Below are 27,264 nucleotides of genomic sequence, written 5' to 3'. Positions count from 1 at the left end.
CTTCCAATCTCCCACAGATCGTCTGGGAAGGCGTCTGGGGACTGGGCTGCTCCTGGTGCCACTGTCGAACAGCTCTTACTGTCAGGAAGTTCTTCCTAATGTTTAGGTGGAATCTTCTTTCTTGTAGTTTGGATCCATTGCTCCGTGTCCGCTTCTCTGGAGCAGCAGAAAACAACCTTTCTCCCTCCTCTATGTGACATCCTTTTATCTATTTGAACATGGCTATCATATCACCCCTTAACCTCCTCTTCTCCAGGCTAAACATGCCCAGCTCCCTTAGCCGTTCCTCATAAGGCATCGTTTCCAGGCCTTTGACCATTTTGGTTGCCCTCCTCTGGGCACGTTCCAGTTTGTCAGTGTCCTTCTTGAACTCTGGTGCCCAGAACTGGACACAGTACTCCAGGTGAGGTCTGACTCAGATGCTCTGAGCCCAACCGATAGCCTCACCCCCAAAAGGATATCTGGGCCTTGAGGGAGCCAGGGGGGCAGCTGCCCCCCCCCCGAAATCCATAGAAAAAGAAGAAACTGAGGTTTTGCCAAGGGGGACTCGGCTTGGCAAGGGTTAAAGGGAACCGAGCTGCCTTCCTAGAGAGGCCAGGAAGCGGGAGGGGGGGCAGGTCCTCCAGAGCCAAGGCCCCTCCCTCCCCAGTCCTTCCCTGCTTGGGTGTCTCTCCTGGGATCTGGTGAGTCTCCTCTCTCTCTGGGATCTGGTGAGTCTCCTCTCTCTCTGGGATCTGGTGAGTCTCATCTCTCTCTGGGATCTGGTGGGGGTCCCAGGGCTGCAGCAGGGGAGGGGGCGGGGGGGACCCCAAGTCAGGGAGGAGAGGGTCCTGCCAGGGAGGGGCCAGGTCTGCCACGCTCTCCTTCCTGCAGAGCAGAGGGTCCCGAACTCAGTTGGCCTTCCACCCCCCCCTTTCAGAAAAGATCTCCCTTCTTCAAACAAAGGAGTCCCTGGGACTTTGTGTGACGTCTCTCAGCCTCATTGCAGAACAGAGGAAACATCTGCAAATGGTTTTCCAAAGCTGGACGAGGAGGTGGACTAGCCCCCCCCAAAAAAAAAACCCACGGGGAGGGAGGAAGGAAAGGTGGGAAAGAGAGGCTAGGAATAAAGAGAGGGATCCCAGGCCAGAGTCTGGCTGCTGCATCGGGGACCAGTCATCTCCCAGTGTCTCCCAGGGCAGCTCCCCACGGAGGCCACTGCAGCAATCCCCTCGCACCCAGAGCAGGGCATCCCAGGACCACATCCTCTCTCTCCCAAAGGGATTGTTGCTGGCAAAGCAGCCGGAAATGGGCGCTGCTACTCCCTGAGCCTCCAGGGACCTTGGCATCAAGGGCTGTGCGTGTGTTCAGCCATCTAAGAGAATAATAATAATAAATTGCCCGTCTATATTTCAAGGGAGATGTCTTTGGCCTCATCCACTTGGCCCTCAGGGGGTTTGCCAGTTACACACCTGGCCCTCAGAGCAAAGGAAAAGGGACCCCACCCCAGGAGTCTGTCTTGAGAGCGGCAGAGAGTCCAAGTGCAAGAAAAGGAGACAGAAGCAGGGGGGAAATGTGCCCTGAAGTGGGGGTGGGGGGAGAGCAACTCCTGAGGACCCCCAAGTGAGGACCCCCACTAGAGCCAGGCATCCATTTTTCAAATGACTCCCTTGTCAGTCAGTTCTGACTTCATGCATTGACTGGAAGGCAGGAGCAACCAGGCTGACTCATCTCCCAGAAACCCCTTCAGTTGCCTCCACATTCTGCATTGCTAGAGGACTGGAGACTTACTTCTTCTCCCCTTCCTCCTCCTCCTCTTTCTTTTCCAAAAGGTATCTCATGGTATGGGCTCTGGTCCCGTCCAGTCCTGGTTCCTGGCAAGACTCCTCCATGCTTGTTCAGGGATCTGTTTCTTCTCCTGACCTACAAATTCTGTAACATAACAATGTATTTGCTTTGTAGGATTTGCTAGAGCTTCTCATTAAGACGGCCAGAACTTGGCAGAAGACCAAAGGGTTCCTTCTGATCTCTCCGAGGCTTCCTGAGAGCACAGATGGATGAGCAAGACCCAGCTGGCCCTGGAGCAGGAAGAGGCCATGCCAACCAAACTGGGAGCAGTGGGGGATTCTGGGAAAACTCTGGGCAGAAGATCCTGGGTGAGGAGGACACCCTCCGCTCAGAGGTGCAGAGCCAGCAGTTGAGGCAGTTCTGCTTCCAGGAGGCCAATGGACCCCGAGAGGTTTGCAGCCGACTCTACCACTTTTGCCACCAGTGGCTGAAGCCAGAAAGGCACACGAAAGCTGAGATGTTGGACCTGGTGATCTTGGAGCAGTTCCTGGCTGTCCTTCCACCGGAGATGGAGAGCTGGGTGAGGGACTGTGGAGCAGAGACCAGTTCCCAGGCGGTGGCCCTGGCCGAAGGTTTCCTCCTGAGTCAGGCAGAGGAGAGAAAGCAGGTGAGGGAGACTTTCCTCTGGATACTACCTTGACCAGAGCCAGGGCCTTTTCGGATGTGGCTCCGTCCTGGTGGAACGCTCTCTCACAAGAGACCAGGGCACTGTGGGATTTGACATCTTTCCTCAGAGCATGCAAGACAGAGCTGTTCCACCAGGCCTTCAGGGTTCAGAGTTCAGTCTGATTCTTTTCTTTCAGTACAAGAATAAGCATTAAAGAGGCTTCCTAGCCCGCTCACACCTCCTTTATAAGACCAGTGGTAACAGTAGTTGGCCCTAGCGAATATTAACCACTCTCATTTTTACTTGACTTGATCATGGATGGAGGATTTGACCTGGCATGTGTGACAGAGACCTGGTTGGATGAAGCAGATGGGCCTGTTCTTGCCGCTGCTTGTCCACCAGGTTTCTCTTACGCACAGCAACCCAGGTCATGTGGGCGGGGAGGGGGGGTTGCAGTGATTTTTAGGAAGTCATTAGTTTGCACCAGGCGTCCTATTGGGAAGACCCAGTTTTCCAAGTGCATGTTCAGGAAGTTGGGCAATAGGGGCAGTACAGGATTCCTTTTGGTGTACCGACCTCCCTGCTGCACCAAGGATTCCCTGTCCGAGCTGCTTCAGGTCGTGGCGGATGTTCTCCTGGAGATACCTAGCTTGGTTGTCCTAGGGGATTTTAACATCCATGCCGACACGACCTTACAAGGGGCCGCTCGGGACTTCGTGGAAAGCATGGCCTCCATGGGGCTGTCCCTGAATAAGTCTGGCCCAACCCATAGCCGCGGACATGCCTTGGACCTGGTGTTTACCTCTATGGATGTTGGTGATCTGACACTAAGTAAAAGCGAAACCAAAGAAGTGCCATGGTCAGATCATTTCCTGGTGCAACTGGACTTCTCCGCGACCCTTCGGATGGTCCGCCCCCACCACTTAATGGATCCAAATGGTTTCCAGAGAGTGGTAGGGGATGCTTTATCCCATGTTGATGGCCTTTCAGCTGATTCCCTGGTGGCCCGCTGGAATGCGGAGTTAACCAGGGCTATTGACTGTTTGGCTCCGAAGCGCCCTCTCCGATTGCATGGAGCCCGGACAGCCCCGTGGTTTTCCACGGATCTGAGGGCAATGAAACAATCGTTGAGACGGCTAGAGCGCCGGTGGCGGATGACCCATTCTGAAGCTGACCGGATACAGGTTAGAGCTCAATGTCGAGCCTACCAAGTGGCGGTAGCGACGGCAAAGAAGACTTTCTTCACCGCCTCCACTGCATCTGCGGAAAACAGCAGCAGGAGACTTTTTCAGGTGGTCCGCAATTTAGCGGAACCACCTGCTACAGCGGGGCCCAGTACGGGCCACATGATCTCCTGCAATGAATTTGCAAAGTTTTTTTGCAGATAAAGTCACTCAGATTCGGGAAGAGGTAGACGCCACCATGGGAGCAGGGCCGGGGCGGGAGAGTGCTAGAGTCCTGTCTTGTCAAATTGCGTGGGTTCAATTCCAATCTCTTACCTCTGAGGATGTGGACAGGCTGCTTGGAGGCGTGAAACCAACCACCTGTCTCCTTGATCCTTGCCCATCCTGGCTTATAAAAGCTAGCCTGGAAGGGCTGAGTGATGGGCTTCGTGGGGTGACGAATGCTTCCCTCCGTCAGGGAGCCTTCCCAGACCTGCTGAAAGAGGCGGTTATTAAACTGCTTCTTTAAAAACCATCTTTATTGCAGCCACGATGGCCAACTATTGCCCAGTCTCAAATCTTCCATTCTTGGGCAAGGTGATTGAGCGCGTGGTTGCTGAACAACTCCAGGCACGCCTGGAAGAAGCGGACCATTTGGATCCCTTCCAGTCGGGATTCAGGCCTCATCATGGGACTGAAACTGCCTTGGTCACACTGGTTGATGATCTCTGGCGGGCTAGGGACAAAGGTGAGAGCTGTTTCCTAGTTCTGCTGGATCTCTCAGCGGCGTTTGATACCATCGACCATAGTATCCTTCTGGACCGTCTTGAGGGGCTGGGAGCTGGGGGCACTGTTATACAGTGGTTCCGCTCCTTCCTCCTGGGCCGTGTTCAGAAAGTGGTGGGGGATGAGTGTTCAGACCCCTGGGCCCTCACTTGTGGGGTGCCTCAGGGTTCTGTCCTCTCCCCCATGCTCTTCAACATCTACATGCAGCCGCTGGGAGAGATCATCAGGTTAGGGCTGGGTGTTCATCAGTATGCAGATGATACCCAGCTCTACCTCTCTTTCAAATCAGAACCAGTGAAGGCGGTGACGGTCCTGTGTGAGTGTCTGGAGGCAGTTGGTTGGTGGATGGATGGTGGCTAACAGATTGAGATTGAATCCTGACAAGACAGAAGTACTGTTTCTGGGGGATAGGAGGCGGGCAGGTGTGGAGGATTCCCTGGTCCTGAATGAGGTAACTGTGCCCCTGAAGGACCAGGTACGCAGCCTGGGAGTCATTTTGAACTCACAGCTGTCCATTGAGGCACAGGTTAAATCAGTGTCCAGGGCAGCTGTGTACCAGCTCCATCTGGTACGCAGGCTGAGACCCTATTTGCCTGCGGACTGCCTCCCCAGAGTGGTGCATGCTCTGGTTATCTCCCGCTTGGACTACTGCAATGTGCTCTACGTGGAGCTACCTTTGAAGGTGACCCGGAAACTACAACTAATCCAGAATGCAGCAGCCACACTGGTGACTGGGAGCGGCTGCCGAGACCATATAACACCGGTCTTGAAAGACCTACATTGGCTCCCAGTACGTTTCCGAGCACAATTCAAAGTGTTGGTGCTGACCTTTAAAGCCCTAAACGGCTTCGGTCCAGTATACGTGAAGGAGCGTCTCCATCCCCATCGATCTACCCGGACACTGAGGTCCAGCACCAAGGGCCTTCTGGTGGTTCCCTCACTGCGACAGGCCGAGTTACAGGGAACCAGCTAGAGGGCCTTCTCGGTAGTGGCGCCCTCCCTGTGGAATGCCCTCCCACCAGATGTCAAAGAGAAGAACAACTACCAGACTTTTAGAAGACATCTGAAGGCAGCCCTGTTTAGGGTAGTTTTTAATGTTTGATGTATCACAGTATTTTAATATTCTTTTGGAAGCCGCACAGAGTGGCTTGGGAAACCCAGCCAGATGGGCGGGGTATAAATAAATTATTATTATTATTATTATTATTATTATTATTATTATTATTATTATACCAGTGGACTGCCATCTGTCCAGATTTTAATTTGTTTTGAACTAATAATCGATTGCCTATTCTTATGTTCTTTCTATACTGTGTTAGATTTATGATGTTAGCCACCAAAAGATTGGCTCCGGCCAGGGAGGGTGGGGTACAAATGAAAAATTATTATTATTATTATTATTAGGGGCTCCAAAGAGGGTGGAGAACATCCCATAATGCTCTGCTGATGGCCCATGCTTTTTCTGGGAAGGCATCCATGGAATGAGATCTCACACCCTTAAAGTTTTTTACTTTTCCATTATCATTCTGCTATTTCTTGTCATTCATTCTCTATTTTGAATCCTTGTTGCTTTTTCAGGAAAAGGATTGTTTTGAGGAAATGGACATGGATTCCTGTGAGGCAGAGAGGCCTCCGTTGGGCACCAGAGAGAGGCCACCGGGTAAGGAAGAAGGCGTTTTTTCTCCATTTGGTCTCATTCTGTTGGTTTCCCATATAACCTCTGGGTTCTTTTCATCAAGTTTTTTTTTGGGGGGGGGGAGTTGGGAGGAAGGGTCCAGAGGAGGAGAGATGTATTTCTGCATGACTAACATATGAAATGGGCACAAATGTCCAATTGAACTCAGCAGGTAAGGCTTTCTGAAAGGCCCATCTGTAGATAGAGATGCCCTGTTTCACCTGTGAGAGACATGGGCACGCCCGGCATCCTGCTTACCTGTTTTCTCTTTCAGGAGACAGAATGATGCCAGCAAGACCTCCTGATCTGTCTTTTTATGGGGGCAGAAGGGAAGCAGCGGCTGTGGAACCAGATCAGGTCAGGGGAAGCTGCCTTGTGGGGACAGAGGCCGAGGGATGGAGCAATGTCATGGACTGGTTGGGCACAGAGGAATGGTGGGAGGAAGCAGCCGGGGAACCAGGAAGGGAAAATGTCTCAGCCCAAGGAGTGGAGGTGGAGGAAGGATGAGCAGTGAAAGGGAGAAGAGGGAGAAGTCTGGGAAGAGGAGGTGTCAGAAGCTGAAGGGATAACAGGGCTTAGTGAGCTGGGAGACTCTGAGGCAGAATGCAGTCCAGAATCGGAGGCAGAAGAGGAAGGAGGCGAGTGGGAGGAGTAAAGGTCGAGAGGAGAGTCAGGAGAAGGAGGAGCCACCGGGGGCTCCCTCTCCTTCTGCCATAAGCCACCCTCCCTGCTTGTCTCTCAGAGCCCGGAGACTTCTGACAATGGAGGAGCAAAGGCAGGCTGCACACTGGCGCACTGTTGGATCACTTGCCAGAAACCCCAGAGAGGAGGGGACTTGGAAAGCTGTGGGGAGCTAGGGGCCTTCTCTTTTGGCAGCTGATTTCATGGAGGAAGACCCTGTCATGGAATTCTACTCAGTATTGATCCAGGCAGAACTCCAATGTATAGTTACCAGAGTGAAAACCTAAAGACGTTGCAGGATTCCCTAAAATAGACCATAGGCAATTGTATTTCACCCAGCAGAGCTTTACTGCTACTGAAGACAAATGAGCATAATGGTCCCAAATCCAAAACATTCAGGATTGGCCCTGTCCATAAGAAATCCAGTTGCAGCAAACTTAACTGAAATTTCCCACAACTTATAATAAGTTTAAACTTCAACACTCAGCATACTATGTACAGAACACCAGAAAGGAGGGAGAGAGAGAGAGAGAGAGAGAGAGAGAGAGAGAGAGAGAGAAACCCAGGTTCCTTCTGGCCTCTTCTTATAGTCAGCATGACCTTGATAGAAGACATAACAGAACCACTTTAACCCAGCTGTACTCAGGCTGCGAGGCCTGGGTCCTTGTGCCAAAGGCCAAGCTCAGAAAGGGTGGCCTAAGGTCCCAAAAGATGATTTTCTGTGGGTATGAGCCAGGGACCAAGGGGTGGAGATTTGCCTATCCAGACTTCCGGAGGCGGTGCGAAACGGTAATGGCAGTCCCCTTTGCGCTGTGAAGGGGAAGCTCTGCAGAAACGGGTCGTCCACTACGGCGAAGCGGAGACCCATACCGAAAAACCACAGGTAGAGTGAGCCTGTGGCCGTGGGACTCGGCGGGCACCAGAAGTGTCCCCCGAAACGAAGAAGGAACCCCATAAGAGGCTCCGGAACGTGGAAGGGCTGACGCGGTGCTGTGAGTCGATCGCTCTTTCTGCGGAAGTGAGGCCGCTTAGCTGCTGCCGATGAGCGCCGACCTTTTTCCCTGGAACATTGGATCTGAAACTACTAACCCGTGAGTAAGAGGGACTGAAGAATTTGGGGACTAAATTCGACTAGTAGTTCGACTAGCAACTCCCAATTGTTACTTTCCAATCTCTATCCTCTTAGTCCTCTTTTATAATCTAACCTTATATCCCTGTACCCCTTTGTTTCTGGTAACCACGGCATTTTAGCATTCATTAAGTTTATAGTAGTCCTTAAGATAACTTTTAAATTTTCTCCATTCTTCTTCCACCGTCTCTTTTCGTTGGTCACGGATTCTGCCTGTCATCTCGGCCAGTGTCATATAGTCCATCACTTTCATCTGCCATTCTTCCAAAGTGGGTAAATCTTGTGTCTTCCAATATTTTGCGATGAGTATTCTTGCTGCTGTTGTGGCATACATGAAAAAAGCTCTATCTTTCTTTGTCACCAATTGGCCGACAATGCCCAAGAGAAAGGCCTCTGGTTTTTTAGGGAAGGTACATTTAAGTACCTTTTTCATTTCATTATAGATCATCTCCCAGAAGGCCTTAATCTTCGGGCATGTCCACCAAAGGTGATAAAAGGTACCTTCAGTCTCTTTACACTTCCAACATTTGTTATCAGGCAAATGATAGATTTTTGCCAGCTTGACTGGGGTCATGTACCACCTGTATACCATTTTCATAATGTTTTCCTTTAAGGCATTACATGCCGTAAATTTTATACCGGTGTTCCATAACCAATCCCAGTCAGCTGACATAATATTATGTCCAACATCCTGAGCCCACTTAATCATTGCCGATTTAACTGTTTCATCCTGTGTATTCCATTTCAACAACAAGTTGTACATTCTAGATAAATTCTTAGTATTGGGTTCTAACAGTTCAGTTTCTAATTTTGATTTTTCCACCTGGAAACCGACTTTCCTGTCCTGTTTAAAAAATTCCATTATTTGGCGGTATTGGAACCAATTTTCTACTTTATGCTTCAATTTCTCCTGACTTTGTAGTTTGAACTTATCTCCATCCTGTTCTAAGATTTCCCAATACTTCGGCCATCCGACCTCCATATTGAGTTTCTTCACTGCTTTAGCCTCCACTGGCGACACCCATCTAGGGGTTTTGTTTTCTAGTAGATCTTTATATCTTATCCAAACATTAAACAATGCTTTTCTGACAATGTGATTTTTAAAGGCACTGTTAACTTTACCATACCAAAGATATGCATGCCAACCAAAAGCGTTATTGAAACCTTCCAGATCCAAGATGTCCGTATTCTCGAGGAGCATCCATTCTTTGAGCCAGCAAAAAGCTGCTGCCTCATAGTACAATTTTAGGTCCGGCAGGGCAAAACCCCCTCTTTCCTTAACATCTGTCAATATTTTAAATTTAATTCGGGGCTTTTTGCCCTGCCAGACAAATTTCGAGATATCTTTGTGCCACCTCTTAAAACATTCCATCTTATCAATAATCTGCAAGGTCTGAAACAAAAATAACATTCTAGGCAATACATTCATTTTAATTACTGCAATTCGGCCTAACATTGACAGTTTCAAATTTGACCATATTTCTAAATCTTTTTTAATTTCTGACCAGCATTTTTCATAGTTGTCCTTATACAAATTCTGATTCTTAGATGTTAAATAAACCCCTAGGTATTTAACCTTCTTGACCACAGTCAAACCTGTTTCCTCTTGAAATTTCTCCTTTTCCATATCTGTTAGGTTTTTCCCTAAAACTTTGGTTTTTTGCTTGTTCAACTTAAATCCAGCTACCTGGCCAAACTGTTGTATTATTTCTAAAACCCTTTTCGTACTAGTGTTTGGCTCTTGCAAAGTCAATACTAGGTCATCTGCGAACGCTCTTAACTTATAATGTTTAGCTCCGACCTGCACACCTTTGACCTGCTGGTCATTTCTTATCATATTCAGCAACACCTCCAGAACTGAAATAAAAAGTAATGGGGAAATCGGGCACCCCTGTCGTGTTCCTTTTTCTATCTTAAGCTCCTCAGTCACAACATTGTTTACAATCAGTTTAGCTTTTTGTTCAGAGTATATTGCAGCCATACCATTCTCAAAGCCCTGACCTACCCCCATCCCATGAAGATTCTTCCTCATAAAACTCCAAGAGATATTATCAAAGGCCTTCTCCGCATCCACAAAGATCAATACTGCCTTGGTGTTTATATTCACCTCTAACTTCTCCAAAATATCTATTACATTCCTTACATTGTCTGCTAGATGTCTTTTAGGGAGAAAGCCTGCTTGGTCTTTATGAATCTTCTCCATCAAAACTCTTTTAAATCTTTTTGCCAAAATGTCTGCAAAGATTTTGTAATCCACATTAAGCAGGGATATTGGGCGGTAGTTCTTGAGTTGGGTCTTTTCAGTCTCTGACTTTGGTATGAGTGAAATATATGCCTCTTTCCACGATTCAGGTGCCTTTTTTCCCTCAAGGATCTCGTTACAAACTTCTCTTAGTGGTTGAGTCAACCATTCCTTCAGCGATTTGTAGTATCTGGAAGTCAGTCCATCTGGTCCTGGAGATTTGCCCAGTTGCATATTCTGAATGGCAGCCTCTATCTCTTGTTCTGAGATTCTCTGGTTCAAGTCCATCTTACTTTGATGAGAGATGTTTTGTAGTCCATATTTTCCGAGGAATTTGTCTATATCTTCTTCATTTTGCGGGCCTTGGGTGTAGAGTTTTTTAAAATAGCTTAGAAAGCAATTTCTAATTTCATTGGGTTTGGATATGTTCCTTCCATCCACCTCCAGGCTTGTAACTGTATTTAGTTTCTGCCTTTTCTTCAATTGCCATGCCAAAAGTTTGCCACATTTATTTGCTGATTCAAAAGTCTTTTGCTTCATTTGCCTTATCTTCCATTCAATCTCTTGGTTCATCAATTCCATATATTGTGTTTGGTATAATTTTATCTCTCTTAAAATGTCCTGAGACTTTGGTTTTGTTCTTAATTTCCTCTCTCCTTCCTTTATCATTTCCAGAATCTTCTCTTTTTTCTCATTTTGCTTTTTCCTCTTTATTGAGTTTTGTTGAATCAAAAATCCTCTCATCACCGCTTTACTTGCGTCCCAGATCACTCTTTTCTCCACGTCGGTCCTCAAATTTATTTCAAAATAGTCTTTTAGGGTCTTTTGGGCCTTCGTGAGAATCTCCTTATCTCGAAAGAGGGTGTCATTCATTCTCCATCTAAATTGACCAGTTATTGTGAGTTTCATCTCCATCTTCACGGCGTTATGGTCGGAGCAAGTTTTTGGGCAGATTTCCACTTTCTTGATCTTCGGAGCCATTCCACTAGTAACCCAGATTTGATCGATTCTGGTCCAGGTCATCATTGCTTGGGAGAAAAAGGTTCCCTCTCTCTCCAGAGGGTTCCTTGTTCTCCAAATATCTATCAAGTCCATATTTTCAGTCATTTCGAAAAAAGTCTTAGGGAGTCTCCCTTCTTTGGTGACTGTAAGTCTTTGTGCCTTGTCCATATTAGTGGAGACCACGCCATTCATGTCTCCCATAATTATCATATTGTAGTCCAGATAGTCCATCAGAGTTTCATGAAGTCTCTTAAAGAAGTCGGATTTGCCTTCATTTGGTGCATAAATTCCAACAACTAAGAATTTTTCTCCTTGTACTTGTATCTCCACAGCCAAATATCTCCCTTGTTCATCTTTGAATATCATTTTTGGAGCCCATTTCTCCTTCACATATATTACAACTCCTCTCTTCTTAACTTTGTCTGATGAAATAAATTCTTGTCCTAGCCTTTTATTTGAAAGTAATCTCCTGTGGGCTCTGGTTATGTGAGTTTCTTGTAAGCATATCAAGTCCAATTGTTCTCTATTCAATATATGAAATACTTGTCTTCTCTTCAAAGGCCCATTGAGCCCATTACAATTCCAACTGAGGAATTGCAGAGCCATCTTGTTATTTTTCTAAGGCTCCTCCAACAGCTCCAAGTTGTTGCTCTTCTTCTGATGGTAGTGGTTTTTGTCCAAACGGGAGATTCAGGATATCCAATGCTCTCCTCTGTTCTGCAAGTACATCAACAGTCCCCTTCTGTAAGTCCTCCTGGTGTCTTGCCAAAAATTTGTCTTTATCTTGAATTGTCTTTATTTTCACTTTGTTTCCCTTATAGTCAAATGACAGCCCTTGTGGGAATTCCCACCTGAAACGGATAGCGTTTTTCTTTAATAAAAGGGCTAAGTCCTTATAGTAGTTTCTTAAGTCCAGAAAATATTTTGGGATGTCTTTAAAGATCTGTGCAGCTGAGTTTCCAATCTGCAAGGCCTTTTCAAAGTGTAGTCCCAATATTTTGTCTCTTTCCTCCTTGGATCTAAGTGTAATCAAGCAGTCTCTCGGAGTCTTTCTGTTTTGCTTCTTACCCAATCTAAAGGCAGTCGTAATTTTGAATTCGTCTTCCTGGAGTTCCCAACAATCCACAAACTCCCGTGTCAAGTATTCCACAAGGTTGTCTCCTTCATTCTCCGGGATCAGTCTTATTTTTAAATTTCTCTCTTTCCTCTGTAACTCCCACAAGGCCAAAGTTGCATCATGCTCATAGACCTTCTTGGCGATCGGCTCTAATTTCTCCTGTGTCTCTCCCGCAGTAGCTTTGGCGTCTTCCGCAATTTGGCGCGTAGTGGCGTTTTCCTCCACCAATTTATTTATAGATTCTGTATTCTGGTTTAGTCTTGCTGAAATTTCTGTTAATTTTAGTGTATTCTCTGAAGTCTGTTTTGTCAGAGACTCCAGAGTTTGATTTATCTTGAGCAAGGCATCTGTCACAGCTTCCATAGAGACGGCTGCTCCTTTGTCTTGTCCTGTTGATGCTGTTGTTCCTGTTGATCCAACTGTTGCGCCTGAGATTGAGCCTCTTTTCTTTACCTGTGACTGTTGCAGCTGTTGTTGTAATTGTTGCTTGGTCTTGGCCCTTGTAACTATCTCTTCTTGTGCGCCACTCATGTCAAGGTCAGTTCCCACGGGATTTATTCTCCCTTGGAAAATTCCACTGTCTTAGGCCGTGCCGGACTTCACTTTGTCCTCTAGAGGGAGCAAATCAAAATGGCCATAGAGCAAAGATTCCAAGTATAAAGACAAAGGAGACTGTCCCAAATGTCCAAAATATGAAAGGGAGATTAACACAGTCAGAAGTCAAGAAGCTTGTTACTTCAAATTGCCACAGTTGCCCTATTTATGCTACTTCTTGTTGTATTGTACAGTAGCCAGGCACTGTGGAAACTTTGTATCAAAGTATCACTTCACAGGGAAAAGTCAGTTCAGTGCACTAAGAAGGCAGACCGTTTCATGCTTTCCAATAAGTGAGACAGCAGAGGTTTTTTACTTCCAATAAATCTTGCAGTTATTGCTCAAATTCACCTCCCCTCTGCCCTGCTAGCTAGAGGGGAGATCAAAGGGTCTGAATGTCCGGTTAAGCTGATCAAAGAGCAAGTTTAAACGGATGCAGGTTTAGAGCTCCGTTGCTTTCGCTTTCATGCAGTCGGGGGGAGGCAGACTTCCTTTGTTTAGATCTCCCCCGTTTTTAGCCCAATTTTTAAAATTTTAAAGGTCCCGATTATATTTCAGCTCTTACTCACGGGGATTCAGTCCAGATTTTCTTTTCAGGAAGGAATCGGCGCTCTCCGCTTATGGCGACGCGGCTTCACTTCGCAGGCTGGGTAGCGACTCTCAGCACCGCGCTCACTCCCGATGTCGATCCGTAGCCTTTAAAAAGGCTCTTTCACGGTACCGGGGGGCGCAAAGGTGCCCACCGAGTCTCCTTGTTCTCAGGCTTCAGCGCCTGGGATTTTAGGGGTCCCCCGCTTGCCGTAGCGGGTAAGACCCGAACTTGCGAAGCAGTCCTTCTCCGGAGCTCGGAGCTAGGACCGCCATTAAGCGCTGGCACCGACCGGAAGTCTCGATTGAGATTGAATCCTGACAAGACAGAAGTACTGTTTCTGGGGGATAGGAGGCGGGCAGGTGTGGAGGATTCCCTGGTCCTGAATGAGGTAACTGTGCCCCTGAAGGACCAGGTACGCAGCCTGGGAGTCATTTTGAACTCACAGCTGTCCATTGAGGCACAGGTTAAATCAGTGTCCAGGGCAGCTGTGTACCAGCTCCATCTGGTACGCAGGCTGAGACCCTATTTGCCTGCGGACTGCCTCCCCAGAGTGGTGCATGCTCTGGTTATCTCCCGCTTGGACTACTGCAATGTGCTCTACGTGGAGCTACCTTTGAAGGTGACCCGGAAACTACAACTAATCCAGAATGCAGCAGCCACACTGGTGACTGGGAGCGGCTGCCGAGACCATATAACACCGGTCTTGAAAGACCTACATTGGCTCCCAGTACGTTTCCGAGCACAATTCAAAGTGTTGGTGCTGACCTTTAAAGCCCTAAACGGCTTCGGTCCAGTATACGTGAAGGAGCGTCTCCATCCCCATCGATCTACCCGGACACTGAGGTCCAGCACCAAGGGCCTTCTGGTGGTTCCCTCACTGCGACAGGCCGAGTTACAGGGAACCAGCTAGAGGGCCTTCTCGGTAGTGGCGCCCTCCCTGTGGAATGCCCTCCCACCAGATGTCAAAGAGAAGAACAACTACCAGACTTTTAGAAGACATCTGAAGGCAGCCCTGTTTAGGGTAGTTTTTAATGTTTGATGTATCACAGTATTTTAATATTCTTTTGGAAGCCGCACAGAGTGGCTTGGGAAACCCAGCCAGATGGGCGGGGTATAAATAAATTATTATTATTATTATTATTATTATTATTATTATTATTATTATACCAGTGGACTGCCATCTGTCCAGATTTTAATTTGTTTTGAACTAATAATCGATTGCCTATTCTTATGTTCTTTCTATACTGTGTTAGATTTATGATGTTAGCCACCAAAAGATTGGCTCCGGCCAGGGAGGGTGGGGTACAAATGAAAAATTATTATTATTATTATTATTAGGGGCTCCAAAGAGGGTGGAGAACATCCCATAATGCTCTGCTGATGGCCCATGCTTTTTCTGGGAAGGCATCCATGGAATGAGATCTCACACCCTTAAAGTTTTTTACTTTTCCATTATCATTCTGCTATTTCTTGTCATTCATTCTCTATTTTGAATCCTTGTTGCTTTTTCAGGAAAAGGATTGTTTTGAGGAAATGGACATGGATTCCTGTGAGGCAGAGAGGCCTCCGTTGGGCACCAGAGAGAGGCCACCGGGTAAGGAAGAAGGCGTTTTTTCTCCATTTGGTCTCATTCTGTTGGTTTCCCATATAACCTCTGGGTTCTTTTCATCAAGTTTTTTTTTTGGGGGGGGGAGTTGGGAGGAAGGGTCCAGAGGAGGAGAGATGTATTTCTGCATGACTAACATATGAAATGGGCACAAATGTCCAATTGAACTCAGCAGGTAAGGCTTTCTGAAAGGCCCATCTGTAGATAGAGATGCCCTGTTTCACCTGTGAGAGACATGGGCACGCCCGGCATCCTGCTTACCTGTTTTCTCTTTCAGGAGACAGAATGATGCCAGCAAGACCTCCTGATCTGTCTTTTTATGGGGGCAGAAGGGAAGCAGCGGCTGTGGAACCAGATCAGGTCAGGGGAAGCTGCCTTGTGGGGACAGAGGCCGAGGGATGGAGCAATGTCATGGACTGGTTGGGCACAGAGGAATGGTGGGAGGAAGCAGCCGGGGAACCAGGAAGGGAAAATGTCTCAGCCCAAGGAGTGGAGGTGGAGGAAGGATGAGCAGTGAAAGGGAGAAGAGGGAGAAGTCTGGGAAGAGGAGGTGTCAGAAGCTGAAGGGATAACAGGGCTTAGTGAGCTGGGAGACTCTGAGGCAGAATGCAGTCCAGAATCGGAGGCAGAAGAGGAAGGAGGCGAGTGGGAGGAGTAAAGGTCGAGAGGAGAGTCAGGAGAAGGAGGAGCCACCGGGGGCTCCCTCTCCTTCTGCCATAAGCCACCCTCCCTGCTTGTCTCTCAGAGCCCGGAGACTTCTGACAATGGAGGAGCAAAGGCAGGCTGCACACTGGCGCACTGTTGGATCACTTGCCAGAAACCCCAGAGAGGAGGGGACTTGGAAAGCTGTGGGGAGCTAGGGGCCTTCTCTTTTGGCAGCTGATTTCATGGAGGAAGACCCTGTGATGGAATTCTACTCAGTATTGATCCAGGCAGAACTCCAATGTATAGTTACCAGAGTGAAAACCTAAAGACGTTGCAGGATTCCCTAAAATAGACCATAGGCAATTGTATTTCACCCAGCAGAGCTTTACTGCTACTGAAGACAAATGAGCATAATGGTCCCAAATCCAAAACATTCAGGATTGGCCCTGTCCATAAGAAATCCAGTTGCAGCAAACTTAACTGAAATTTCCCACAACTTATAATAAGTTTAAACTTCAACACTCAGCATACTATGTACAGAACACCAGAAAGGAGGGAGAGAGAGAGAGAGAGAGAGAGAGAGAGAGAGAGAGAGAGAAACCCAGGTTCCTTCTGGCCTCTTCTTATAGTCAGCATGACCTTGATAGAAGACATAACAGAACCACTTTAACCCAGCTGTACTCAGGCTGCGAGGCCTGGGTCCTTGTGCCAAAGGCCAAGCTCAGAAAGGGTGGCCTAAGGTCCCAAAAGATGATTTTCTGTGGGTATGAGCCAGGGACCAAGGGGTGGAGATTTGCCTATCCAGACTTCCGGAGGCGGTGCGAAACGGTAATGGCAGTCCCCTTTGCGCTGTGAAGGGGAAGCTCTGCAGAAACGGGTCGTCCACTACGGCGAAGCGGAGACCCATACCGAAAAACCACAGGTAGAGTGAGCCTGTGGCCGTGGGACTCGGCGGGCACCAGAAGTGTCCCCCGAAACGAAGAAGGAACCCCATAAGAGGCTCCGGAACGTGGAAGGGCTGACGCGGTGCTGTGAGTCGATCGCTCTTTCTGCGGAAGTGAGGCCGCTTAGCTGCTGCCGATGAGCGCCGACCTTTTTCCCTGGAACATTGGATCTGAAACTACTAACCCGTGAGTAAGAGGGACTGAAGAATTTGGGGACTAAATTGATTTAAAATTTGGCGAAAGCGGGAGATGCAACCAGGAAGTCCATCTCCCGGCTATGCTTAAAGATTCAAAGCAAAAGATTTTGACAAGCTGGAAACCTTTGAAGTGATATTAGAAGTCTTTTTTTATCTGTGCAATATCTGAGCTATTTTAAAGAGATTAAGAGACGTTAATACGTTTTTCTTTTTACTTTTGAACTTGGCTTTAGCTCCTCCTTGTGGATTTACAATTGCTTGAGAAGCCCAAAACTCGGGCTGCCAGGTTACAGAGAACTGTCAAATTGCGGACTTCGTTTAGCTACCGGAACTGTTACATTGGAGCGTTATTGGATTGGATACAATTGAGACATTGTTGCTCACACCTTTTAGAGACTTTGTTTCATTTTAAAGGTTAGCTCTGTTCGCTAAAGGAGAGCTGAAGGTCTTTTTTAAAGCTGTCTGGATATTAATGGAGGAACAATTTTATCCTTTCCTTTGAGATATTTCCATACTCCCCCTAGAGGATTTTGGATTCACAGCTGTCTGGGACTTGCTTTTTGTTTCTATTCTCTGCTGCCTTGTTGTTTACTCTCTGGACTTGTGGATTCCCATGGGAGCATACACGGTTTGACCTTGACACGTAGACAGGAGTGGAATGAGTGGCACTGGGAAAACAAGATCGGCTAAAGCGAAAGCTAAACAATTAACGCAATCAACCTTGACTTCACAGCTACGCAGATCATCTGTCCCTACTGTTCTAGGATCACAAGAGGAAGAAACTGAGCAGATTTCGCTAGAAGGCATGGCTGCAGGAGGATCCGCAGCAGTATTAGAACAAATTTTGGGAAAACTGGAAAGTTTAGATAAAAAGGCAGATGAGCATTCGGCCAAAATTGACAAAGCCACAGCCAGTGTCGATAAATTGACTGAACAAGTTGCTCAGCATGCACAAGCAATAGGGAACCTTCAGGAAGCTACTGTAGAAAATCGTAAATTAGCTGTGGAAGCTAACCAAAAAGCTGAAGCATTACAGGTGGAAGTAAAGCCACTCCACAAGCAGATTGGTGAACAGCAGGCCTACCTGTCTATGATCGAACTACGAAACAGGGAAAACAATCTCAGGCTGAGGGCGATTCCAGAACTTGAACAAGGGGACTTAATTGACTACTTGACAAAAGAATTCTCAAAGTTCTGGCCTATTGAGGACGATAAGGGCTTTAAAATTGTAAGTGCCTTCAGACTGGGAAAAGTGGTAAGGAAAGATAGATCCAGAGATTGTTTGATTATCTTGAGATCTAAGCAAGAAAGAGATAAAATATTAAGCCTTCACTTTGAAAAGTCACTTGTAATTCAAGGCAGCAGAGCGGAAATTTACAAAGACATCCCGAAACAACTTTTGGATCTTAGATCTACGTATACAGAACTAACAAGACTACTGAGAAGCAACTCAATTCCTTTTAGGTGGGAATTTCCTCAAGGACTATCCTTCAATTTCAAAGGGAAGAAAGTCAAAATCAAATCAGCTGAGGATCAAGAAAAATTTGTGAACAACCACGGAGAAGACCTTCAGAAAGGGATCGCAGGACCTGAGTCTTGGCCACCGCCACCACCTATACCTACACCTTTGGGATCAGAGGACCAAAAGAAAGAGACGCCACTACCAAAGGAATAGCAGATTGGTCCAGGATGTCTCTGCAGCTCCTCAGTTGGAATATCAATGGTGGAAATTCCCTGGAAAAAAGGAGAAGAATATTGCATGTATTGAAAAAAGAACAATTGGACATTATTTGCTTGCAGGAAACGCATGTGACTAGGCTCCACAGAAAGGTGTTAATTAATAAAAGATTAGGCCAAGAATTTATTTCATCGGATAGAGTTAAGAAAAGAGGAGTGGTAATTTATGCAAAGGAGAGCCTATCACCAAAATTCCTATTTAAAGATGAGCAAGGAAGAATTTTGGCAATTGAGATACAAACCCAAGGAGAAAAGTTTTTGATATTAGGAATCTACGCACCGAACAAGGGGAAATCAGAATTTTACAAGAAGCTGCATGAGACAATGCTGGACTATCTGGACTATAGCAACATCATTATGATGGGAGATATGAATGGGGTGGTCTCTACAAATATGGATAAGTCACAAAACCAAAACTTGACAAAAGACGGCAGACTACCTAAAACCTTTGAGCTAACCGACAATATGCACTTGATTAACATTTGGAGGACAAAGAACCCCCTAGGGAAAGAAGGAACATTCTTTTCTGAAGCCCATCTGACATGGACAAGAATCGACCAAATATGGATAACTAGAGGACTGGCACCTAAGACTAGAAAAGTGGAAAACACTACAGGAGCCAGAATCTAGTACGAAAAGAGTTTTAGAATTGATTCATGAGTTTGGTCGGGTGGCGGGATTTAAATTAAACAAGCAAAAAACCAAAGTTTTAGAAAAAAAATTGACACCTTTGGAATCAGAAAGGTTTCAGAAAGAGACAGATTTAAATGTGGTTAAAAAGGTGAAATACCTAGGGGTTAATTTGACTGCCAAAAATTTGAATTTATTTAAAGATAATTATGAAAAATGTTGGTCAGAAATTAAAAAGGACTTAGAAACTTGGTCAAGATTGAAACTTTCCTTGTTGGGTCGAATTGCTGCTATAAAGATGAATGTGTTGCCAAAAATGTTGTTTTTGTTCCAAACCCTACAGATTGTGGACAGAGTGGAATGTTTTGGAAAGTGGCAGAGAGATACTTCTAAGTTTGTCTGGCAGGGCAAAAAGCCCAGAATTAAATTTAAAATACTAACTGATGCAAAGGAAAGAGGGGGGTTTGCCCTGCCGGACTTAAGGTTATATTATGAAGCTGCTGCTTTCTGCTGGATGAAAGATTGGTTACTTTTAGAGAACACTGATGTCCTGGAACTGGAAGGGTTCAATAATGCCTTTGGATGGCATGCTTATTTGTGGTACGACAAGGTAAAGGTTCATAAAGTGTTCAAGAATCATATTGTCAGGAAAGCAATATTTAATGTCTGGACAAAATATAAAGACTTATTAGAAAATAAAACCCCAAGGTGGCTATCACCTATGGAAGCTAAGGCTCGGAAAAGACTCAATATGGAGGCCGTATGGCCAAAATATTGGGAAATAATAGAAAAGGTTGGAGATACCTGGAGGTTGCAGAGTTTGGAGAAATTAAAGGACAAGGTGCGCCCAGATTAAGGAGGTCTTTAATGTGGACAAAAAGACAGGATTCCAGGTGGAAAAATCGAAACTAGAAACAGAATTGTTAGAACCAAAGACTAAGGTACTTTCTAGAATGTACAACTTGCTGTTAAAATGGAATACTCAGGATGAAACAGTTAAATCAGCCATGATAAAATGGGCTCAGGACATTGGGTACAACATTATGTTTGATGACTGGGAACGGTTATGGACCACCGGTGTGAAGTTCACGGCATGTAATGCCTTGAAAGAAAATATTATGAAAATGATATACAGGTGGTACATGACCCCAGTCAAGCTTGCAAAAATATATCATTTGCATGATAATAAATGTTGGAAATGTAAGGAGACTGAAGGGACATTCTTTCACCTCTGGTGGACTTGTCCAAAAGTGAAGAGTTTCTGGGAAATGATTTATAATGAGTTAAAAAAAGGTATTTAAGTATACCTTTCCCAAGAAACCAGAAGCCTTCCTCTTGGGTATTGTCGGCCAGAAAGTGTTAAAGAAGGATAGAACTTTTTTTATGTATGCAACAACAGCAGCAAGAATACTCATCGCAAGATATTGGAAAACACAAGATTTGCCCACACTGGAAGAATGGCAGACGCAACTGATAGACTATATGGAACTGGCCGAAATGACTGGCAGAATCCGAGACTTTGGAGAAGAGACAACGGAAGAGGACTGGAAAAAATTTAAGGACTATCTACAAAAACAGTATAAACTATATGAATGTTAAGAAATTGCACGATTGAAAAGAGCATGGTACCAGCAACTTAGTTGAAAGATATATGAGATTAAGTGATGCTTAAGAAAATGAAATATGAAGTAATAGTATATTTGAACTAAATTAATAAGTATTGGACAAAAAACATTTGAACTTTGAGACATAATATTTGAGAAGTATAAAATAAGAACTGAAACAGGGTAATAAATTGCTGTGTATAACTTTAACATTGAGAATGCAGGGAAGGGAGATGTGAGGAAGTCCAGTAAGATATGGAAAAATATGTTAAGAACAGATATGAGGTTTTTTTTACTTTAGATTTATGTTTTTGTTTATGTATACTTTCTTTGTTATTTCTTGGTGATGGGATTGTAAATGTTTGGTGATATTTTTTTTGTTTGAAACTTACAATAAAAAATATTTTTTTAAAAAAGAGATTTGCCTATCCAACAGGCAATCAGTCCAGGATTCTGCTCAGCAGCAGTGCTGAGTTCTGTGAGTAGAATGGATGGACACGAATACATGGGAACCCTGATGTTCTTTCAGAGAGTCTGCTTGACTCTGCTGATGAGGAAGAGATAGAGGTTGAACCTGCTGCTGAGGCACAGAGTCCTGACCCAGAGCAGGTAGAGGGAAGAACTTCTCCTAAAGCTGTGAAGCTTGAACAGAGAAGTGCTCCTTCCTCACCCACAGGTTCAGCTGAGAAGTCTAAACGGCGCAGTAAGTCAGAGGGGGAGCTCTCTGAGGCCAAGGACGTTCTAGCTGGTCCTAGTGGATCTGAGGGAGTACCTGAAACTGGGTTGAGACGTTCAGCTCGCACAACGAAAGGTAAACTTCCTGACAGGTTTGCAGTCACAAGTGTGTGGGTTGGCATTGGAACAGTGTGAACCCGAGAGTTTTGAGGGTGTTCAGAAACTGCCTCAGGAAGAAGCCAGGAAATGGCATGAGGCAATGCAGAAGGAGATGAGCTCAATGGAGTCTCTAGGTGTGTTCTCCCTCACAACGTTGCCAGTGGGCAAACAGGCTGTGAGCAGCCGCTGGGTTTACCATCTTAAACCCACATTAACAGGGGAACCACAGTACAAGGGTAGGCTAGTAGCCAGAGGGTTCATGCAGCAAAAGGGGCTGCATTATACTCAGGTATATGCTCCTACTTCCAGAAGTGAAACTCTGCACATGCTCTTAGCGATTGCTGCACAAAGAGGTTTTCAGGTGTATCACTTTGATGTGGATGTGGCCTATTTGAACTCAGAGCTCCAGGAGGATCTGTACATGCTTCCTCCTCCAGCGTTTGAGGGCAATGAGCCGAATACTGTATGGAAGTTTCACAAGTCCATTTATGGCTTAAAGCCATAGAGAAGCAAGGTTTCAAGAAGAGTCTGAATGAAGCCTTAGAGAAGCTAGGTTTCAAGAAGAGTCTTGCTGACAGCTGCCTGTACCTTAAAGAGTCAGGAGAGTCACAGGAAATGGTGTTGATCTTTGTTGATGACATCATTCACATCTCAGGGGCAAACAAACAGGTGCAGAAGTTTGCCAAAGAGCTTGGAAAACGGTTTCAGCTCAAGAACCTGGGTGCAGTAAGGATCTACTTAGGTGTTCAGATAGACAGGACTGAAGATGGAAGCTTCTTGCTCAGTCAGAAAGGCAAGATTGAGCAGTTGCTTGAGAAGTTCAGAATGTCTGATTGTGCAGGGGTTAGGGCACCCATGGAGACGAGCTACATGAAAGACAGTCGGCTAGCAGAACGCATTGAGTGCGAGAACGCTGAGCTCTTCCAGTCTGCTCTGGGTAGTCTGTTATATCTGTCCCAATGGAGCAGGCCGGACATTGCTTTTGCTACCAATCTGCTCAGTAGGGAAGCATCAAAGCCCAGTGTAAATGCCTGGCATGGTATCAAGCGGGTGCTGCGTTACCTGCAGGATACCTAGGACTTCAGTCTCAAGCTGTCAGCTGCAGGTGAAACGGCGCTTACTTGCTGGGCAGATAGCAACGGGGCGAATCTGGATGACAGGAAGTCCGTATCTGGGATGGTAATAAAGTTTGGGGAATCTCTAGTTGGATGGAAGTCCCGGAAGCAAAGTTTCATTGCGCTGTCCTCTACTGAGGCTGAGTTCATTGCACTGTCAGAATTGTGCAGGGAACTGGAGTTCTATAGATGCCTGGTGCAAGAGATCTATGGGGATTGTTGCCTGCCCATCACTGTTTGGGAAGACAATCAACCCTGTCTGAAGTTGGCAGAATCTGGGCAGTTGAAGGCCAGAACCAAGCATCTAGACATACGTTTCCAGAATGCGTGTCAAAGTGTCAATCCTATTGAAAGCAATCCTATTGAAACAACACAGCAATTAAGAGGAAGGAAAGAACAGAGCATTGTGTAGCAGATCATATTACTGCTGTCTCAGAAGAGGACATTTCCTTTTTCTTTTAGGGTCCAGTGTGCTTTGAAGAGGTCGCTGTTTGTTTCACGGATGAGGAGTGGGCGTTGCTGGATCCTGACCAGAGAGCGATGCATAAGGACGTCATGGAGGAGAATCGTGGGATCGTGGCCTCTCTTGGTAAGGCTCCCTGTGGGATCGTCCTATCTGCCTGGAAATTCAAAAAACACCTCTGTGTGACAAACCTCATACATTTTCACAGAGCTCAACAGTGCCCAATACAACACCTGGGAACCTAACACTCCCACAATAAACCTTGAACAGCAAATTCCAGTTTTTTCTGTAAACCATCTTCCTCCAGTTCTGCCTTTTTATACAACGATTTGGCTGGTCTGAACTGCCCAGGCATCTTAAATGTCAGCTTCAATGTTGGTATCTGAAGAAGTGTGCATGCACACGAAAGCTCATACTGATAACAAACTCAGTTGGTCTCTAAGGTGCTACTGGAAGGAATTTTTTTTATTTAGCTTCAGAGTTGTGCGGAAAGATAAGTAGCTTCTGTCAAGTTTTCTGTTTTTGTTTTTGCTGCTCTCAGTCTTGGGTTGACCAGAGACAACTGACATTCGAGATGGAGGGGATGCCATGACTGGGCCAAACAAAATCCATCCCAGAGAAGAGCCAGGCTTATTGAATCTCAGGTAGCAGTAGCAGTGATAATAATAATAATAATAATAATAATAATAATAATAATAATAATAATAATAATAGTAATTTTTATTTTTACTCTGCCCATCTGGCTGGGTTGCCCCAGCTGCTCTGGGCGCCTTCCAACACTTATATAAACCAGAAACATTAATCATAACAATCTGTCCCCATATAAAAAGTGTCAGGAAAAAGCAGCAATGCAAAAGCCAGCTGCAGGTGGCTGGAATGCAAAACAGGATGTTGGTGTCTGGAACTGTACTGTTGGGGAAAAGGGGCAGTCTATTCTCTGTACTGAGCACCGGATGTTAGCTCAGAGTGTCATGTGACCTGTACTGGAAGTACAGGGGTGGAGCAGAGACTCTACTGCCGGAGTCTGGAGGGTACAGACACGTTTCTCTGTACTGCTGAATGACAGGAATAAAAGACATGTAAATAGGACTCCTGTCTGTCTCTTTTCCCCTCCCTGGGGGAATGCAGGGAGGGAGAAGGAGGAGGGTGTGTTTTCTTCACGTTTGAGGAGGATCGCCGATTTGTGACCTTGCCTGTATCCTGCCGGGAGACGCAGACGGGAAGGTCAACAAGGATCTCAGCCGGATGCCTGGAGTGAGGCCAGTTACCTCTGACTGCGGCTGAGATTTCTGACAAAAAAAATGACACCACTTTTTGGGGAGTAATAGCATAAAACTATATATCAATGGAAAGATAATTTAATGAAGAATGTAATGATTTTCTTCTGTCATGCAGGCACAGTCTCTCCATTCTTCGATCATCACTTGCTGTTGTGCACCTTTTCCTGCCTTTACCAGTCTGATTTTGGAGTGACTGAGTCTCTTATACCTCTTCAAAAATATAGACCAGCTTTGGTTAAGTTTTCCCCAATCTTCCTTCTAATTTCTTCATACCTGTAGCCTTGTTCACTTAATAGTATGATTTTACATCTCTTTCTGGGTAACTACCAACCAAATTGATAGCAATCACATAATACCCTGACAAAAGTCAACCTAAGCAAGTTGTGCTTCCCTTTTCTGGTCATATGTCTATAACCTTTGATAGAATACAGATAATTGAACAAACTTTGTTGCACTACATTCTTGATTAAATTATCTTTCCATTGCTATATAATATTATGGTATTACAGTCATACCTCGGGTTACAGTCACTTTAGGTTGCGTGTTTTTGGGTTGTGCACTGAACTGAACCTGGAAGTACCGGAATGGGTTACTTCCAGGTTTCAGTGCTTGCACATGCGCAGAACCACCAAATTACGACCCACGCATGCGCAGATGCAACGCTGCAGGTTGCGAACGCTGCGGGTTGTGAACATGTCTCCCACACGGATCATGTTTGCAACCCGAGCATCCACTGTACTCCAAAAGAAGTGGTGTTATGATCCATCAAACACCTGAAATGCACTTTTTTCTAAAAGACTTTCACAATTTTACCACTACAGTATATCAAAGAAAGCAACATTCAACAACTCATCAGAATCTAATAAGAAATATGTTGGTTAATGACAAACAACAAAGGTAATGAACACACACGCAACTCCCTTCAGTTCTTCTTCATTTGTTCCTGAGGCTCTAATCCCTTTTTGTCTCCATTGCAGATTGTGATGAATTGGAAATCGGGAACAAAGGTGAACACGACAAAATGTCCAGAGAGGAAAAGCCATGCAAAAATTTGGAGTGTGGAGACAGCTGCACTCAGAGCTCCAATCTCACTAAGCATCAGAGAATTCATATAGGAGACAAACCCTATCAGTGCATGGAATGTGGGAAGAGCTTCAGTTGGAGCTCCCATCTCACTTACCATCAGAGAATTCATACAGGGGAGAAACCCTATCAGTGTGGGGAATGTGGAAAGAGCTTCAGTCAGAGCTCCCATCTCACTAACCATCAGAGAATTCATACAGGGGAGAAACCCTTTCAGTGTGGGAAATGTGGAAAGAGCTTCAGTCACAGCCATGATCTCACTTCCCATCAGAGAATTCATACAGGGGAGAAACCCTATCAGTGTGGGAAATGTGGAAAGAGCTTCAGTCACAGCCAAAGTCTGAATTCCCATCAAAGAATTCATACAGGGGAGAAACCCTATCAGTGCATGGAATGTGGAAAGAGCTTCAGTCACAGCCAAAGTCTGAATTCCCATCAAAGAATTCATACAGGGGAGAAACCCTATCAGTGTGGGGAATGTGGAAAGAAATTCATTACAAGCTCCAGTCTCACTAAGCATCAGAGAATTCATACAGGAGAGAAACCCTATCAGTGTGGGGAATGTGGAAAGAGCTTCAGGAAGAGCTCGGATCTCACTTCCCATCAGAGAATTCATACAGGGGAGAAACCCTATCAGTGTGGGGAATGTGGAAAGAGCTTCAGGAAGAGCTCGGATCTCACTTCCCATCAGAGAATTCATACAGGGGAGAAACCCTATCAGTGTGGGGAATGTGGAAAGAGCTTCAGTACAAGCTCCAGTCTCACTACCCATCAGAGAATTCATACAGGAGAGAAACCCTATCAGTGTGGGGAATGTGGAAAGAAATTCATTACAAGCTCCAGTCTCACTACCCATCAGAGAATTCATACAGGGGAGAAACCCTATCAGTGTGGGGAATGTGGAAAGAAATTCCTTACAAGCTCCAATCTCACTTCCCATCAGAGAATTCGTACAGGAGAGAAACCCTATCAGTGTGGGGAATGTGAAAAGAGCTTCTGGGTGAGCTCTGATCTCACTAAGCATCAGAAACTTCATACAGGGGAGAAACCCTATCAGTGCATGGAATGTGGGAAGAGCTTCAGTTGGAGCTCCCATCTCACTTACCATCAGAGGATTCATACAGGGGAGAAACCCTATCAGTGTGGGGAATGTGGAAAGAGCTTCAGTCAGAGCTCCTCTCTCACTTCCCATCTAAGAATTCATACAGGGGAGAAACCCTATCAGTGCATTGAATGTGGAAAGAGCTTCAGTCAGAGCTCCCATCTCACTTCTCATCAGAGAATTCATACAGGGGATAAATCCTTCATTCTATAGCTTTAGGAGCCAGGCTAATACGCACCTTTTTAACCAGGCCTTTGGTTGATTGACATCTAAGGCCCTTTTAACATGTGGTGGGGAGTTGAGTTACTGATGTGTATTTTGTGTTTTTATGTTGTGTTTTTATGTTGTAACCGTCCTGAGACATGTGGGAACAGGAGTCAACACTTAGAGGCCAAGGGGGTTTTGCCCCGCAATAGTATATTTGAGGGGGCCACCCCCCCAGTTGATAGGCATTGCCATTCCAATGCCCTTTATGCATCATGTGATTGATTGTGCAAAGCAGGCCTTACCTCCCTCCCCTCCCACCAATATTTTATTCAAGTTGGCACCACTGGGTCGGGTGGTATATAAATTAAATATAGACATAAATCGCCTTCCTTTGCACATGTT

General features: G+C 45.7%; 1 protein-coding gene across 2 annotated transcripts; it reads left to right on the top strand.

Annotated features, from left to right (window-relative positions):
• Positions 1-579: 579 nt before the first annotated feature.
• Positions 580-27,264, top strand: LOC310705126 (uncharacterized protein). 2 transcript variants are annotated; one of them, XM_083499599.1, is made up of 6 exons: positions 580-710; positions 1,942-2,434; positions 5,962-6,043; positions 6,333-6,415; positions 23,190-23,316; positions 25,448-27,264. In XM_083499599.1, the coding sequence occupies exons 2-6, from the start codon at positions 2,033-2,035 to the stop codon at positions 26,866-26,868; spliced, it is 2,115 nt and encodes a 704-aa protein (XP_083355725.1). In that variant the 5' UTR covers positions 580-710; positions 1,942-2,032; the 3' UTR covers positions 26,869-27,264. The 2 variants fall into 2 exon arrangements, with proteins under 2 accessions (XP_083355725.1, XP_083355724.1); XM_083499598.1 differs by having other exon boundaries at positions 581-683.

This window comes from Podarcis liolepis, assembly GCF_965112155.1.
Source record: "Podarcis liolepis genome assembly, chromosome: 4".
In the NCBI taxonomy this organism is placed as follows: domain Eukaryota; kingdom Metazoa; phylum Chordata; class Lepidosauria; order Squamata; family Lacertidae; genus Podarcis; species Podarcis liolepis.
Note: the sequence above shows the minus strand (reverse complement) of the source record. Positions and strands in the feature narration are given on the sequence as shown.

What these genes read in the sequence shown, in the direction of transcription:
- LOC310705126 (XM_083499599.1), top strand. Translation starts at nt 2,033, where the DNA reads ATGGATGAGCAAGACCCAGCTGGCCCTGGAGCAGGAAGAGGCCATGCC. An exon ending in CACCAGAGAGAGGCCACCGG is followed by an intron (nt 6,044 to 6,332) that starts GTAAGGAAGAAG and finishes TTTCTCTTTCAG; the next exon opens with GAGACAGAATGATGCCAGCA. An exon ending in CGGCTGTGGAACCAGATCAG is followed by an intron (nt 6,416 to 23,189) that starts GTCAGGGGAAGC and finishes TTTTTCTTTTAG; the next exon opens with GGTCCAGTGTGCTTTGAAGA.